This window comes from Cygnus olor, chromosome 4 (assembly GCF_009769625.2).
Source record: "Cygnus olor isolate bCygOlo1 chromosome 4, bCygOlo1.pri.v2, whole genome shotgun sequence".
Taxonomy (NCBI): Eukaryota; Metazoa; Chordata; class Aves; order Anseriformes; family Anatidae; genus Cygnus; species Cygnus olor.
In genome coordinates, this window is record NC_049172.1 from 35,083,291 (window position 1) to 35,101,354 (window position 18,064).

Here is an 18,064-nt window from a genome sequence, read left to right on the forward strand (position 1 = left end):
TCTGTATGGGAACCTGTCGAGGAAAGTGAAACGTTACAGGATGTAGTTCTGGATGGCAGATAGCGAACAAATGCTTCAACGTGGATGACAAATTGCTTATAAAAATAGTGATGCTGTCTTGCCAACAGACTTAGGACCCATGAGAGTCCTGTCAATTGCACAATACATCCCTCGTATTTTGCTCCTTCCTGTTCCACATTGGTGGGGTAGGGCAGGGCTTACAGAGCTCTCTTATAAAAGCGGTAACACTTTCATCTTAAGAGATCATATATGCTTATGATATATGAAGAACTGCTTCTAAACAAAAACATCTAAAATACCTTTGTACAAGTCTTTTGATACGCAGCTTGGAATATCTGCATAGGATCTTAAAGGTTATAGAAGACAGCCATGTGAATCCCTGTGTTTTGTAGTTCAGTGGGCAAAAGATGATTATTACAATGTTCAGATCTCTTGGAAAAATTTGCAGACAAAGCATTCACTGAAAGCAATGGAGCTGCGTTAAAACTTTGTCTATACTTGCTAAAGAAAAAAAAAGTTAAGATTTTTTTCTGTGATTTCTGACTGCTGGAAAAGCAGCAGATTTTTTTTTTCTCTTAACTGTTCTAAATCTAATCTTCAGTGAGATAGCTTATCCTTCTCTAGAGGAGGAGAGGCGGGCTGGGATGGTGTACAAGGAGTAACCCTTTGGGAAAGATGATGAGAATGTTCCAGAGCCTGGGGAGAGAACCTAAGGTTTTGAACTTTCTCCAGTTGAATCTGCTCTGAGCAAACACCTGCAACTCTCTGGCAACATGTGCGCTCTACTTCCCACACACTAGTGTCCCACACTGCTTACGGCTATCACTGGTTCCTGCCAGTAGCTCAGATGGCAGAGATCTGTGTTCTGACTCTAAAGATCCAAGTTACGGTGGTAGCCCTGTGCATAGAAATGTTTTGGGGTAAACATTCAAAAGCTGAGAAGTGCTTTTGATGTGAAGCACGTTAAGATGTTCCTACAAATGTAACTTGTTCCTCTTGGATTCTGTGTATAGGATGACAGTCCTGGGTTAAGTGATATCCCACCATATTGCCGGAGGATCTGTCAATTGACACTTTGGCTAGGTTGGCTGGTGCTCAACTAATGAACTCTAGTCTGAAGCCTTCCCCAACTCCCTGTGCAGCTCTTTGATATCCGGTTTGGTGTTCCATGCATGCATGGAACTGCACATCACTGAAGCCCTACTCAAAGACAAACTTGACTGTACAGTGGTTCCCCATTACTAAGATACTTGAATGCCTCACATATTAATTCATTTTTTCAGATCTGAAACAAAGGAATATTATTTTATTGGAGTGTATAAAAATATTTTTAACAGGAATGGGAATCCCGAGGTAAGTAAAAATGACTTTTCAGAGTTCTCAGCAGCTGTAATCCTTGCTGTACTCATATCATGGTTCTGACTAGCTTCAGCTACAAGTGTGAATCCTCAGTTTTGCCCCCAAATGAAGCTTGAATTAATTGGGCAATGTTAGAAATTAGCAATTAGTATTCGTCTGTGAAGAGTAAGAGGCAAGGTTAGCACTGTATAAAAACTGCAATGCAAATGCAGGGAGATGCTGTCTTTGCAGAAGGGAGTTTCATTGCCAGACAGTACACCTTCTATGCCCACCCCTTCTTTGCATCAATCTAAAGCTTCTGCAGCAGGCGGTGTTGCAGCAACTCCACTCGGTATAAAATGAAGCTGCTTCTAACTTCCAGGGGCATAACTTCTCGGCCTCAATAGATTATTCAGTATTTTGCTTTTCCCAAGTAACAATGCTTTTCTGAATTGCCCTAAAGGTGTTTGTACATTTAGCTGTGCTGGTGCAGAGTGAGGCCTCTGTGAGCTGATCTGTAGCAGCTGCACAGGCAAGTGCAGGAATGTTTTGCAGTTTGTTACTCGTACTTGAGCAGAGATCGAGGGCTAAGGTGTGCTTCAGTGAACTGGAGGAAAGCAGTGAAGTATCTAATGGTTTTAAACTGCGTGTTTGGGATCCCCTTGTGAGAGGGAGAAGGCACATTCCTTCCATGCTCAAAAATAAATAAAATGCAGCTATGATGTATACATATTAATAGAAGTGAATCTCACAGGACATACAGCAATACCTGCTTCCTGAAGTAGCTGAGATCACAGCTGAGCTATTTCCCTGGTAGCAGAAAGCATGTGGCATGGCTATTCCTTGAAGCCTGAACACAGCTGTAGACGCCAAAGTATAAAGTTACCTGAATGTGTAGAAATTGCAGAGTGGAACTGTTGTGTGTTTAAAATGCCTTGGAACAAGGTGCCTGTGGCTGTGTGCGCAGCTGTGATGATAGGATGTTTTATACTTTATCATTTCCTTGTTAAGGTGATTTAGAGTGAGGGGGTCATGGCCAGGCAGAGACTAGGCTAATGAATCCGTCAGGGAAGCTGGGACAAGAGAGGAATGGGAAATTGAAAGCGCGGGTCGAGCAGCGGAATTACATTTTCATGAGAGTGATTTAATGGAGATGGGTTTGTTCCAACGTTAAATACGCTGAGTGCTGCGAGAGCAATTTCCCGACTTTGGAAGCAAGGCAATTCAGCGGTTGCTCCTACGTAATGAAGCGGGATAGCTCATAAAACATTAAGGTGCCTTTAGGTCAGGAGGGGCGTTTTGATCCTGACGGGACGCCGGTGCCACCCGCCCACCCCAACCGAAGCCGCCCAACGGCCGCAACCGCCCGCTCGCGCCCGCCCTCCCGCGCGTCAGGCGCCGGGCGTCACGCGCCCGTCGTAATGTGCCGAAGCAGCGCGCACCCCGCCAGCTACCGGCCGCCGCCGCCCAGCCCCGCGCCTCACGGGCAGCTCCGCTCCCCCCGCCCCGAGCCCTCACGGCGGTGCGGGAGCTCCCTCCCCGCCCCGCGGCGGCTGCTGCCGGTGACGGCCGCCCCTTTTGTGGCGCGGCGGTATTAGGAGTCGCGCGGTAGCCATGGCGGCGGTGGGAGCGACTTCTCGCCGTCAGCGGATCCGGCCGGTCGTGGCGGCGGGCGGGCGGGCAGGCAGCCGGCACCCCGCCCCGCCCTGCCCGGCCCGGCCCGGCTCTGCCCTGCCCAGCCGGGCGGCGGCGGCAGCGGCGCCATGGGGCTGCTGGAGCGGCTGCGGAAGGACTGGTTCATCGTGGGCATAGTGCTCGTCATCGCCGTGGCGAGGCTGGAGCCCGCCGTCGGCGTTAAAGGGGGTGAGTCCGCCCGCATCGCGAGGCGGCCGTTACCGGCGGCCGTTACCCGCGCGGGGCGGCCGTTGCCCCGGCCCCCCGAGCCTCCCTCGCGCCTTGGCCGCCGCTCCTCAGGCGGCCCGGGGCTGTCTCGGGGCGAATTCCCCCCGGTAGGCGCCGTGCGAGCCGCCCGAACTGCCTGAGCTCCTCGCGGCGAGAGCCGCCCGGCAGCTGGCCCTGGGCGGACTTGCGGTAGCTGAGCGGGAACTTGAGGAACTCGGAGAGGGGGGCTTGGCGGAGTCCGGCGTGTGACTGGCCTCCCGAGGGGGCAGCTCAGCGCAGAGCTCCTCGAAACCTCGGCTGCTTTCAGCCAGGGGATTTTCTCATCTTGGAGTAAGACACTTGTGCTCTAAAGATGTTTTTTCCATCCCCTTTTACCCCCTCACGGAAGGTGAGGGGAAACGGTGAAAATGCTTCTGTGCAAAATGGTGTTAAGTGCTCACGGTAAAGAAGCCAGAAGGAAGATCTGTCGTCTTCGATGAAATGAAGCCTTTTGTGCTTGTTGCAGCCAGAGCTGATGAAATAGCCAGCGTTACTTTGATAAACAGCATATGTTTAGGTATACACATTGGCAGTATCAGCTGCTTAGTTTCCATTGTAACTTCAGTTGCAGATGCTCACAGTTCTTAAAAACAGATTAAATTTTATACTTTTTTTTCTGATTGCTTTCCAAAGATTTAAGAAAAGGAAGGTAGAACACTTCAGCAGAATTTGTTTAGCAACTCTACGATACAGGACTGGAGGAAGGATTTAGCTGTGCTTTAATATGCAGAGATTTTTTTTTTTCTTAACAGCCGAAGTTTGAGGATAGACAGCTCCTCACTGAGGAGCTAACCTTTTTTTTTTTTTTCTTTTCCTCAGATTCTGGAAAAAAAAAAAATTAAAAAATGGCTCTGAAAACTTGCTGTGGCAGCTAAGGCTCCCGTACTTCACAGAGTTCAGGGCAAGCAAATTCCTGCTCTGCAAGGATCCTTGCTTACATCCATGTGCTGTTTTGCATAGGTGAATAGGGCTCACGTGGAGCTTCTTGCAGGATCCACGCTGTGTCTTTAGCAGATCTTAAAGACAAATTTGAGTTTATAGTATTAGGTGGTTTGTCCCTGTCTGTTTGTTTGTCACACTGATTGTTAGCAGCAATGTGGGAAACCCTGTAAATTAGAATATGAGATTATTTTTCCACAATTTCTTTCCTGCATTTTATTGTGGAGGACTTCAATTTAATTATTCTACTGTAAAGAGATAGTACACGTTGACGTGGTATTGTTTCTGGGACAGTTAGCTTGAAAAAGCTTGTAAACATTGATAGTAATTGTCGGATGTGTTCCCAATAACAGTATCCCTTTTCTGAAGCCATGGAACCTCAGTGCTCATTTTAAAACCAGAGGAGGAAAAAAAAAAGGCGTGTGTGTATGAAAGGCGGTGGGGTGGAAAAAGTCAGCATATGAAAAAAGCTCAAAGTTTGTCATCCTCCAGGGGACAAAACCATGCACTGCAATCTGCAGAGCCCTGCTGAATGACACGGAGGGCCCAGCACCCATAGCAGTGGAATGCTGTGCCACAAATGAAGATTTGTGCTGGTCTCACCTTCAGGGCGCAAACCAAGCCCTTTTTGGCATGCTTCCCTAGTCAGTGAATGTGTCTATTTTGGTTTTTCATGAAAAGAGCTTTCCTGATCAGTCTTTGGCACACAAGATGAAGGGGATCTGTTCTGATTGGAATTCCCTGGGCTGCATGAACGTGTGAGTGCTCTAGTGGTAGAGTTTTCTCTAGTGTAACAGAGTTCAGGCAGTCCAGTGAAAAACCTGTGACAGAAAAATTGGGTCCTAGAAGAACCCTCATCTTATCCAGACCACCTAACCAACTGTCTGTGTGCCCATATGTACATCTTCTAAAAGATTAGAAAAGTTACATAGTTGTCTATATATGTAGAAATTATATATTTTTCTGTATAACTATTTATAGGATTCTTCTGTTTGTTTTTTTTTTTTTTCTTTTTCTGGCTTTTCAGTTAACGTTTTTTTGCAATTGATTTTGCAACTAGCCATGTGCTTTGCTGCAACTTTAACTTTTGCATTTCCTGGCTTATTTTTACATTGTGCTTCATATAGGCAGTTTGTTTTGCCTTTTTTTTTTGTACTTAACACACACACATTTCTAGTGCCTCATCAACAAGGTTATTTCAGAGTAGGATTTTTGGTTTAAACGACTTGAGATGCAAGCTTGAGTAGACTCAGTGTACTATCAAATCCCTCTAATTTAAGGATCATTGATGCTGCTCACATCAATGTGTCATTCATTCGAGAGAGCAGAAAGGATCTTCTCTTCTCGTGTGTGGAGTAAAGGCTTGCCTGTTTGCTGCTGCAGTTTTGCTCATCACAATTTATTGTCACTTGCAGAGTTAGGATATTAGTTTGACCCCAAGTAGGCTGTTAATATTTTCTTTTTATTGAAATACCTGGTTGAATGCCTGTAAAAACATGCATGTATGCTTTTTGCATTTTGTGGCTTTCAAAGTCAAAGGGTATTAAGATAATTCATCACTTTTATAGGAGTACAAAAACTACTTTATTTTAATCTCCTGAAAAAAGAAAAGTATGTAACTATATATACAAATATAAGCTTTTAATATTGTGGAACCCTTGGAGGTGCAGGCATCTGCCCTGGCTGCTCTCACTGCAGCAGTGTGTCTGAAATGTGTTATACTAGGGCTGGGATGAACCGTTTTGCCACAGCCCTGTTGTGGGGGAATAACACAGAATTGCATTGCTTCAAGGAGCTCATTGCAAGGAATGACTTGGTTTCCTTTCTGCAGGCAGCCAGACAGGCATGTGTGTTGCAGAGGGGATGTCAGAGGTAGATATGGGAATGATGTAGATACCCTCGTGGAGGGAGCAGCTCATATTTTCATTTCAGTGTATGGTTTCAATTTTTGTTGCTGTGGGAGTACTCTGATGACAGAGCCAAGCTCTGAAAACTCCCCCTTTTTCATACTTGCAGAATTTACCCATTAGTGGCCTGTAATCACGGGAGCCCAATCTTTATGACGCCATACCTCACTGGTCACTCACTGATTTGTTTTTATTTAGAAATGAGTAGCATGCTTTCTGTAACTTAACAGTTAAAAACCTATTCTTTTTATTAAGGAGACTTGAATGATTTGATTTTCTGCAGGTATTTTTCTAAACATTCTTACTTTGATGTAATATATGCATATAATTGTCTCTTTGACTATAGTTCACTCTGTTCTCTGTATTTTTTAGGACCCTTGAAACCAGAAATTACCATAACTTACATTGCTGTTTCAGCTATATTCTTTAACAGTGGACTCTCATTAAAAACTGAGGTACTGTAATTTCTCATTGCTTCATCCTTGTTTTGCTTTAAAAGTTTTGTTGCTTTTGATCAGGTTTCAACATAAATGAAATACTTAATTACTGTGCTGTTGTTGATGCCCAGAGAAGGGCCAACAAGAGAAGATCAAAATTAGACATTTATATAATAACCCCTCCTTGATTTCAAGAGATTCTTCACAAGCTAACAAGCGTGTTGAGAAGGAGAGCGTGAATAAATTTCACCCATCCATAAAGACTTTGCTTGATTCTGTAGGGCTTTGACTAAATGGAAATGCTGAGCACAATTTTGAGTGCAGAAGACTGGATCTACACCTGGGGTGCGTCCCAGCCCATATCAGGGTGAGACCCAGGAGCACACTGGCACCTGGCTCCTCCTACCATTGCGCATCTGCATTTCCCCACTGCCCAGTTTAGCTACTAGGCAGAAAACTGTGTGAATCCTAGGGTAGAGCTCTACAGGGACCTGGTCAGAGAGGGTCTCTGGGGATTCTCCATGCCTCCGTAGGACATGAAGAGAAGATGTGAGCTCTCTGTGCCCCTCTCCTTCATCTCATCCACTGGTGCGTTCTCTAAGTAAGACTGGAGAGGCTAGTCACTACAGGGTTGATGCAAGCCAAGATCAATGGCTGGAAGTTAGCACATTGTGTAGGAATAGGACAACAGCTGGTATCAACACTGAAGTTCTCCTCTACAGATGTGAGGCCAGTATGTACTTGTATGAGGTCCTGGCGATCTTTTCCTATGGGATTCATCTGTGGGCAGGTAGACTTGAGGTGTCTGTGTGCTGCTGCATATCACAGACACTGAGACTTGTTCCAAATTTGATGTTGCTCATTTTTCAAAGAGGAACAATCTGTGAGTAAAAGGAGATGAGGGGAAAACCTCTTAGTAATGTATCAGGGAGGGAGGGAGAAAGGGAAATGATGGCTGTGTGCCAAAAAAAAAAAAGGAGTAACCAGAGCTGAAGGGAAACACTGCATGTCTCTGCTGTTCTGGTTTCTTGGTTCCTTTTACTCCGTTGGCTGTGCTAGTTGGTGATGCTGTCCGTATGTTGCATGATACTAATGCCTAAAGAAAGCAGCATGATACTGTCCAGAATTGCATGAGCTTCTGGGCAAAGTGGGATATAGATGAATAGCGTGCATTAAACAAACGTTTCTGTACCTGTGTCATGGTTATAATGGTAATATTTCTAATGGTGGCAGTGTGTGAATTGATGGCAGCCCTCTCTTCCTGTGTCTGCGGGCACTGCTGGCACTAGTGCCTGGATAGTTCTGCCTGGATGCAGTAGAAGTGAAGCGAATAACTGTAGTCAATTCTGTAGCAGCTTTTTTTGAGCCTTGTGGTCTTACATGGAAGCAGAAAGAACCATATTATCTATTTGTCTAGAATGGAAATTCATCCTAATGTAAATAGGCTGCAGAGAGGCACTTTCTTCCACAGGGAAGAGGACCCAAAACCACAAAACTTCAGTGGTGCTTTCTGCTTTCAGGGTTAAGAATTCTTGTATACAGAGAAAAACATGTAAAACTTACTTCTCTTTCAGTAGCTTGAATCCTTGAAGCATCATATTTGGAAAGCAGCTGTGAGGGAGGGAGGAATCAGTAGCACAGTCGAAGTCTTGGTTAGATTCTGAATGCTATTGCACCTCTAACCTTCTCCAGTTAAGGTGATATGACTGACACATCCCTTGGCGATACGTCATGACCCACTTTCAACTTTGATAGCTTTCTTTCATTCTGCAGTTCTAAGATACATAGGTATCAGTGAAGCCTTTACAGCAGCTGGTGTTTATGTCTAGGTAGCTGATCTCCAGTTGTTTTGGAAGTACCGGTTAGGGGTGGTGCTGCATGTCCAGCTCTGTATTCCAGCAAGAAGCTAAGCCTTCTTTGAATTTCTGCCATGGGGGTAGAAAATAAAGAGGAAGAAAAACATTTCACTCATTGTACCTTGTGCTATTACTTTCAAAAATGGGTGTTGAAATCAATTTTTTAATGTTAGGAGGCCAGGTCATTATATTATTAAAATACTTTGGGGACATGTTTTAATTTTTTATGGTACAACCTAAAGTTGTTATTAATCAGTTAATCTATCTTTGTAATGGGTTGTTTCTGCTTTTGTCTTGATTAGTTCTTCACCTTCTGTGTGTTCTACCTTAGACAGTACTTTGATTGGAATGAACTAGCGTTTGGTATGCTTTATGAAATGATAAAAAGTTGTGTAAGCTTTAGCTGAGGCCTCCTGATAAATCTGATAAAATTAGTACTAGCTGATGCTCTTTTTAGGTTACACTCCTGTTTTTATCTGCTGTGAAAGTGCATGCCTAAAAAAATTCTTCACTGTGCATTCAGAAAGCAGTACACAAAATAATTGCCAGCATTTGGGGGAGTCTGTCTGCTCACAGCCTTGTTACAGTTTCAAATCTAAAGAGGTCCTCTTTCCTTTGCAGAAATAGACGGTATCCAGGAATGACAAGAACATTTGATTGCACCTTACCATAATGCTCTTCCAGTTTGCAGCGCCTGGATAGTTTGCTCTTTCCTTGTAGGGCCCCAGAAATAAGTCGCATACTTGAGTTATCCATTTCAGTGAGGAATTCGGAAGGCCACTGAAAACAAGGTTTGCTTTGTTTGAGTTTTTGCCCAGAAGAGCCCACCTGTGACCATCTTAGTGTGACTAGGTGGCATCAGGTGCTGACCGGAGGGAAGCTTGGAGAAGCTCTCTGAAGGGTCTAAATTAGTGGGAAAGACAAGATAACCTGTTCCACCTGGTGTGCAGAAACTGAGTCATAACCGGCAGCTCCCAATGCCATTTCTGAGATTTCTGCTTCTTTGAGTGCCGTGGTGATGGAGGTATTTTGGGATAAGTCCTTGTAGATTGTTTAAGAAGGTAAAGGCTATTTTTTTTTCCCAGTGTTTGTTCTATGCTGATACAATCTAAGGAATAACTTTTTAAAACATGATCACCAGAGACATTTTAAAGACTGGTAATTTAGGTCTGCAAATACTTGTTCTGCTAGTACAGCATTCCTTCATGTGCTAGGTTGGCTGTGTTGTAATTGCCTTCCTTGCTCACTGGAACCAGTTACCAACCTTTCCCAAAGTTTTGGCTTGGATTTTGCTTTTGAAAGTATCACACTTCTTGAGAACATCTTTTTTAACGCATTTTCCAATTGTTGTAAAAACAGTAAATTAAGAGGGAAAGCAGGCAACAATGGTACAATACTGAAAGAAAAGAGTATCTTGTACAATGCTGTTGGCTCCAGTGTCTGCACCTCTGTGTGTGTGACATTGCCTAGACTGGGATTGCCGTCAAGAGATTGGTCCACTAGGAGATCTGGGGCTGGAGGTGACGTAGCAGGAAAGGAAAAATAAGCAGCTTTGCTGAAATAAGTCACCTTATTAGTTTTTTTCTCCATTGTATTACTTAAATTTAAAAATACACTTTTATGTAGGTATTTTGAAGTATCTTTTCTTCCCCCATACAGTGTTTCTACTACTAGACACTTTATTTTTGCTTTCTTTTTGAGAAAGGATGAAATAGTGCTACAATGAAGCTTCCTGTAACTCAGCCATGTATGTAAGCCGTGTACAGCTTACGTATGAAGAAAGCCTATTTTTTCATGCAGAGTTACAGAGGTGTGTGCAACAGTATTCTTTATTTAAAAAATGAAGTAGTTGTTTCATTCAGTTAACTAAGAACCAAGAGTAGTGATTCTTTCTTGTTAAAAGTGGTTCAAGATGTACATTTCAAGTCCATGCTGTATGTAACTTTGTGAGAATGGGGTATGAACAGATGTGTAGATTTTCATGGAAGGTTTTTTTTTTTTTTTTCCCAAACCCAAATTTTGAAGCCAATTTTATTCCAAGAAATAAGGGAGGACATTGTGCTCAATTGCTAGTACTTCCAGATGTGTACGTACATCAATGTGCATTTGGAGGATCAAAAATGCAGCATTTGATTGTTTTAAAAATAAAACAGCTGAATAACAATTGTTATTGTTAACAAACTCTCTTGTAGCTGAGAAGTAGCATGTGAAGATCTGCTGCTGTATTACTGTACAATACATATATGTATATTTAGTGCATCTGTGGTACCAGACCTAAGATACATGGAGAATCCTAGCAGATCTTGAATAAAAATGCCACCAGTTCTTTTTATGTTGCATTGTTCACTGAAGGGCACAAGTTATTTTGAGAGATAGGAGAAGGACCTTTTCTTCTTGATATATGGGAGCTGAAATGTACAAGGCTTTTCTCTGGTACTTGAAAACTCTACAGAAGATTCTTGTAGTGCCCGGAAAACAGAAACAGAGAGAGACATAGCTAACTGAAGAGCATATTGTGTAAGGATACTTGATCTCCTCTCTGGAGAGCTCTTACTGCTTTTGAGGAAAGACACCGTGTAACAGCAACATTTTATTTATTTCCTCAGTCTTCTAATCTGTTTTGCATCTTATTTCTCTGCATTTTATGGCTTAACTGTTGATAAGTTTTCATAGCCTTGGTGTTCTTTCTTAGTTCTTCTACATGAGCCTAATATTTTTGTATGAATTTCCTATCAGTTGGTACAATGAACAATCAAAATCTGCCACTGGATTGTTTTATGTTTGTTTGTTAGATTTTAATTGTAATGTCAGGATCCCTTTTTCCTGGTGTAAAGGAGAATCACATTCTCTGTGGCTCTCTTCAGACTAGGGAAGCTTGAAATCACCCAGAACTACAAGTTTTCCTTCCTCTTGATATCAGCAGTCAATAAAGTAAACAGGCTGTCAGCATAGTTAACACAGGTTTTGAAGCACAGTGCTGAGGCTGCCTGCTGAAAAGCTGTTGTTATAAGAGCTATGGTATTATTGAAGCAGTGGACAATTCTTTTGGAAAAACACCCAGGAGCAGACAGAGCTTTTATGTTGTCTGGATGTACTTGTTATTAAAGAGGAGATCAGATGATCCCTAAAGGTGCTTTTTTGACATGCGCTGTCTTTCTATTATAAAGATAATCCTAGTTTTAAAAGCACGAATATGGTCTTACTTCAGCTGTTATGACTGCAACTTCCTCTCTTCTTTTTCTTTTGCAGGAGCTGACAAGTGCTTTGATGCACGTGAAACTACACCTTTTTGTCCAGATTTTTACACTTGCGTTCTTCCCAACAGCAATATGGCTCTTTCTTCAGCTATTATCAATCACACCTATAAATGAATGGCTTTTAAAAGGGTATGTGTAAACATAATGGAGTGAACAATATTTGTAGCTGTCTTCTTAAAGGGCTGCTTGTCCTGCAGTGCGTGTTTGGAGAGATATTATGAGCAGATTTTGCTGTTTGCTTTTGTGCTACAGCGCTTTGTTGTTGAAAACAGTACGCACAAAATTATCTCTTCAGGAACCTGGTATCATTTTTAGAAAATCTGGTCAATTAGTTTCATATGGAGAGAGCTTGCAACAGGTTACCTTTTTCTTTCAAAAACACCTCTGAAGTGCTGTGCTGGGTCTCAAGGAAGGGTGAGGGGGAAAAAGAAAACATTCTGAAGAAAAACCATAAGTCTGTGAATAAATACTAAACATGCCACATATTGGTATTCTGTTTTGTTTCTAAACAGTCTGTACTGAGCATCTCTTGCATGTGTACAGATAGGGGCTCAGTGTTTGCTCCTAGCTAAATAATGGGGGAAAGAAAAAAAGATGGAATAAATTTGAGATGAGCAGAAGCTACGCTACCATGAAAACAACATGTTTTAAATCTGTGGTGTAGTCTGCCAGTGTGTGCTTCCAAAGTTGTATTGATGGTTCAGTGGTGCTAGATGTTATGAAAAATCCAAAGAATAAAATGTTTTTTCAGATTCAAAGATAAATACCTAGGACCATGCAGCTGCGCTGGAATGTGTGAATACAAAATCAATTATTTTTCTAGAAAACTACTTTTAAAAATCCCTGATGTTTCTTAGTGCTTGGTGAAACATTGCTTGGGGAGAGTTCCCTATCTTTAAAAGTTTAATGATAAAGCTCCTTGTGTTTACATTTTTACAAGGCCTGAGCCTAAAAGAGTGTTTTGTTTTGAAGAGGCTTCTCCAGGCCTTTCACCAAGAGTGAAGTGGTCTAAATGATATTGAGAAGACAAAATCTGAGACAAAATCACTTAAAAGTACTTAGTTTTGCTTAACAGTGTTAGTACATCAAGCTAATAACAAGGTTGCAGAGAATGTTAATTTGTGTTTTTCCTCAGCCAGAATAGAGAGAGGATTTTCCATAGTGACAGTCTCAGTTTCTGAAGTGCAAGGTATGAGAAGGTTTTTTGCTTTTTCCTCTTTTCAGCACATCTCATCCCATCTTTCCTGATGGCTCGAGCCACTTTTGTGCTTAGTATTTAAGGGAAGTGAGCTTTTATGTGCACAAAAAAAAACTCCATGTAAAACTACAATATATATGTATGGCTATATATGAAATAATATAATAATATGGCTATATTAAGGGAAAAAAAAGAGTCCTTGCTACACATGGAGTCTAAACTAGCCTAATTTTTCATGTTGCCATGTTTTGTGTTACCAGTGAGCTAGTACACTTGTTTCAAGCTGTCTTGCAAGCACCTGTTCCTTGAGTACTATTTCTGCTTTGGCCACTTCTTATCTTAGTACAGTAAATCTATTGTATTGAGATTTCTTTTAAAGAATGGTCAGATTGGAAAGTTTAATGAAGAGTTATTTTGAAAGATAGCTTTCTTGATAAATACTGCTTTTTGGGACACCGCTTAGACTACTTGCTATTTCGTGGCACTGAACACATCCACTGCAACTGTACCTTCAGTGCTGTCTGTTGGAGAAGCTATTCAGCTCTGTTCTAATTAGTTAAAATAACTCATTTCAAAGCAGATACTCACACATATACATATGAGTACATGCAAGTAGACTGAAGAGAGGAAGTGAGGACTGCCTGTACTTTGCCTGCTCTATATATCTAGAATTCATCGTAATGCCCCACAGCTGCAGTTTTTATTCTCTAAAAATACTGAAATAACCAAACAAAAATGGGGTTTGGCAAAGTTACTTCCTCATCGTGTATGTTTATCACTGTTTTAGTGGGAGCTGGCTGATCACCCTCACAAAGGCCTGGGAAAACAGGCATATGCTCCCGAGGGTGTTCAGCTCCCTTTTGGCAGGGTGGCACACCTGGGGACTGTAGTTCTGCTCTACTCTCTAGACAAGGTTATGCTTAAAGGGCACAGTCAAGCCCACAGGTAATTCCCTGCATTGCTTCAGAATGAGTGGTAGATTCTCCCATCCTTCATAACAGTCTATTTTGCTGTGCTATTTGAGAGGCAAATTCAGATGTTACCGGCTTTTCATCTCTGTTTCTACAGTTTTGTTTTGTTTTTCTCTGTGTCTGGGGTGATATTAGGAGGTTTGTTTTGCAGTTATTTTGAAATATATAAAATAGAGGAGGAACTGACATCACTAAGCATCTTTGAAGTTCATTTTTTTGTTAACTGACTAGATTTTGCAATGACAGGATCTCTTTGAAAAAGAACATGATGCAGCTTATTAGTGTTTGCGCAGGCTCACCTCTTCTACTCTTAGCATATAGCATTTCCAGCACCGTTGGTAAGGCGTGAGATGCAAAGTCTAGTACAAGATACAGCTTTGGTAGTTACATATCTGAAATATGTGAATTTGGAGCTTAGTACTCAGCTGTCTGCAGTATATCAATAGAACAGGTATTATTTATTGCCCTTCAGCAAGGGTTTAGACCCCTGATGTTAGTGCTTATAACACTGCCTGAATGAGTGGAATATTTCAATTTTTTGGTGGTCTGTAATAATCTGTTGGCTATTAGAAGAACTAGTTTGTATATTGCTAGTGTTGCATATAGCTAATATAAAGCAAGAAAAAAAGGTGGTCAGGCTATTTACATGAATGTTTCGATACACATGAATAAAAGTATTTCCATTTAGTGGACTAGTGGACCAGGACTTTTGTAGATAGATATTTTCCTATAATGGTTATTTAGAACCGTAGCTTGATAATGCTTTTTATTTTTTAATTCCAAATATATTATTACAAATTTGAGAAGGTTCACAGAGATCGTGTTATTAAACCTTTCTCCTCTTACAGTGTGGAAAATCCCTGTCAACTGACATGAATCCACTTGCACACATTTCATACCTTTCTGGATAACTTTGAACTTTAATCCACCCTTATTAGTGCAGGTGAGAAGTTCAAGGAGCTGACTGCCAAGAGACCACATAGGAAGAGGGATAGTAGTATTGCAGCTGGTAGAGGGGATGGATATCAGAGTCACCATTTGTTCATCTGCTGTATATTTTTGTATATATTTGGGGGGGATACACTAAACTTTCCAGCCCATTTTTTTCCTGTGTTTCTCTTTTTTTCAATGTGAGCCTATCCTGCCAAGCACTGACAACTCCTTGCTTCCATAGACTTCACTCTAAGCTGGAGGTCCTATGTACTTCCAAGGTGGTGCTTGGCAGTTTGTGGGATTGAATTTATATAATGCTTACATTGGTTGCCTTTTTCCTTTTCCACAGTGTCTGTAGCTGACTGAATACTTTTGTTGTCATTTACCCTTTTCTTCTATTTAAGCTGTTTGTATTTTTGCAGTATATCAATTGCACTGTAATATGCTCCCTGTTGTTTGGATTTAGTGCTTCTGTTTGCTATAGCTTTTTGACACTGCATTTCTTGGGGATGGACTAACATGGTTACAAGTACAACGTAGGTCACCACTAGTAATTGTGTTCTGAACTAGAATACTGTCTCAAACTCCAGTACTTTAAAAACATAATTAGATTCCATGTTTTGGGGAATTCACAGATCATTTAATTTCCTGCCTTCCTGTTCCTTCTAACTCAGCACAGGTGGTACTTCCCTCCTCCACCAGAAGGCACAGGTGGTACTTCCCTCCTCCACCAAAAGGATTATTTTACTTAAGTTAATCATAACCTGTTGTGGTATGTTCTTGTTTTTTCTCAATACATGTATAAAACAAACCAGTTTTGTAATAACCACTTTTTTGTGGACTGTATTTAAAACAAAAGAAAGCTTACAAATTTCTCACTTTGCAACAATATTTACTATATACATTGGTAATTTTGCAGCACAAACAGTGGAAGAAATGACAGATGATATATTTTAGACTTCTAAAATGTTGAATAAAGTTATTGACATTTCTATTAGTGGAAATCAAATGACTTTACCACGAAGTGAAAACATATATAAAAATATAACATTTGATGGCCTCTTAACTTTCAGGAAATAAAAAGCTTAATTGTGATATATATATTTTTTGTAGTAATGGCTAATGGAAAACAAAGTAGTGGAAACCTAAAATAGCGGGCATGGTTCTTCTTGTTCTTGCACTTCTTAGTAGTCAATGTTTTCATCACTAAACAGTTTTTTTTTTTTAAGAAGGTAAGCATTTGCATCCTTTTATTCTTTTTTTCCAAATCGATACCTGCATCTCAGCACGCTACAGACTTAACTACATTAGTACATATGATGCAGTTATCTTTGAGATATATGTGTAGATATATTTGTGAATAGTAAATATAGTGATGTGTATAGGGAGATTAAGTTGCAGAGAGATCAAGCGTTTTTTAGTAAATGGTGATATGACTCCTCGGTGTGGTGTTGGTGAGAGAAAGCATAGAAATCATGCCGGCTGGTACAGGGCTGTAAGTGCAGTGCAAACTGATTGTGTTTGCTCAGCTATGTGGTATTTTAAGATTTTACCTTGCATAGTATTTCCACCTGTGAGGAACATAATGTTTCTTTTTGTTGTTTTCAGCTTGCAGACTGTAGGCTGCATGCCACCTCCTGTGTCTTCTGCAGTAATTTTAACCAAAGCTGTTGGTGGAAATGAGGTGAGTTTTCATTTTGTTCAGGAAAGTGTTTTTTTTTTTAACAGAAGTGTGAAAAAATAGTTATTCATTTCTTATGAACTTGTGTGGCAAAACACTAACTGCAGTGTGATGCTGTTGTGGTTTGTGAAAACTTCTTGAATTAAAGCTTGGGTATTGTGTTGGTGTCAAACAAAGGAAGTAGCGATGCGTTTGTTACCTGATGGCATTGGTCAAGCTGACAGAAGCTCAATTTTCTGAGGCAATAGAAATGTTTCTGATAGAAATTGGTATTAGCATCTTTCTGCTTGTTGTTGCTTTGTAATTCCTAACCGTATAATGTTTGTATGCTGTGTACTGGTTATCTCATAGACCACTAGCATTTTGGAGGAAGAAATGTCCTTGCAGTGCTTGTCTGAACAGTGTCTATTATTAAGGGACCCTGTAGTAGGAGTTCCCCAAGCTAGAAGCTGCAAATGTAGCAAGTGAGATGATGGAGACACAAAAATGAATTTGAATCCTATAACGTTGTTTGAGACTGCATGAAATTAAATTTTTGGGAGCTCAGGGTTCTTTGTCAGTGATGTAATACAAAGTTCTCAACAGAAAGGAAATGCTGGAATTGAGGTTGTCTGTGGAAACTCAGTTCGGTCACGTTGTTCCTGCCTTAAAGTGGCATGTGCTGTCATTTCAGACTGTTTCTTTCTCCATAAAATACAATTTTTAGGAATACCAGGTAGCCAGTGTTTAGGAAATGAATGCAAGTGTGATAATTAATAAGGTTCTTTCCTTTAGATCTGCTTCCTTGTAACTGCAGAAGCTGGATGAAACATGCTGCATAAGGAAGGGAGAGAAAAACCCTAGAAGAGGTTGGTTTCAAAGCTAGGATTGTTGTGGTGCTGTTCTGGACTCTTAGAGCCAATTCTTAATTCAGTGATAGAGCTTCTGCATGAGGTTGGGTGAACTGCATTTTTAAAATATGGCCATTAGGTGTGTACTTCTCATTTTCTGAGTTCAGACTCTTGGGACCGATTAGTGTCAGCTTTGAAAACACATGATAGCACTGAAATAGATTGAAGTTGTACTTTGTACTGACAAAGTGCTGTTTAATTGCTCTATCCTCTGAAGAGGGACCCAAAGCATCTCAAGTCAAGCATCTCTAATTATGGGCAATCCTGATGCACATTGCTGTCTCACTTTGCTACCTGAAAACAAGGATCTTAAAATTGTCTGATGGAGGTGCTGTGAAGTGGATTAATTAGTGTAAAGAAATCATTCAGGTACATAATAGTGAGCAAAAGAGAAAAAGGTTTTCTAGTTGTGATTCTAGATCTAGGTGCTGTAAATTATAAGATGCCCCATAGTGAACAGTGAGGATGAAATGAGCTATTGAATGATCATTCAGTGTTAGCAGTGTCAGTCCTATCCTCAGAACAAGGAAAAGATCCTCTGGGGAAAAAAAAAGGTGTGATTGGTTAGTGGAAGACAGTATCATAAAGCATCTGTGTGTAGGAGTGAGAGAGATGGTTTCGTTTCTTGATGATTAGAGTTTACTTTGATATGGTAATATTCTTTTGGTGCAGTGTATGTGTCAGTTTTTTATACC

General features: G+C 41.1%; 1 protein-coding gene across 14 annotated transcripts in view; it reads left to right on the plus strand.

Moving 5' to 3' along the window:
- The first annotated feature begins 1,822 nt into the window (after positions 1-1,822).
- SLC10A7 (solute carrier family 10 member 7) overlaps positions 1,823-18,064 on the plus strand; it is a 149,973-nt gene continuing 133,731 nt past the window's right edge. For 6 of the 14 annotated variants that reach the window (XM_040554894.1, XM_040554892.1, XM_040554895.1 and 3 more), the window contains exons 1-3: positions 1,823-3,222; positions 6,519-6,601; positions 16,407-16,482. In XM_040554894.1, coding sequence (XP_040410828.1) covers positions 3,123-3,222; positions 6,519-6,601; positions 16,407-16,481 — 258 coding nt within the window. In that variant the 5' untranslated portion in view covers positions 1,823-3,122 and the 3' untranslated portion in view covers position 16,482. Of the gene's footprint in view, positions 3,223-6,518; positions 6,602-11,688; positions 11,826-16,406; positions 16,483-18,064 lie in introns of all 14 variants that reach the window. The other 8 variants (XM_040554883.1, XM_040554888.1, XM_040554891.1 and 5 more) reach the window with 6 other exon arrangements.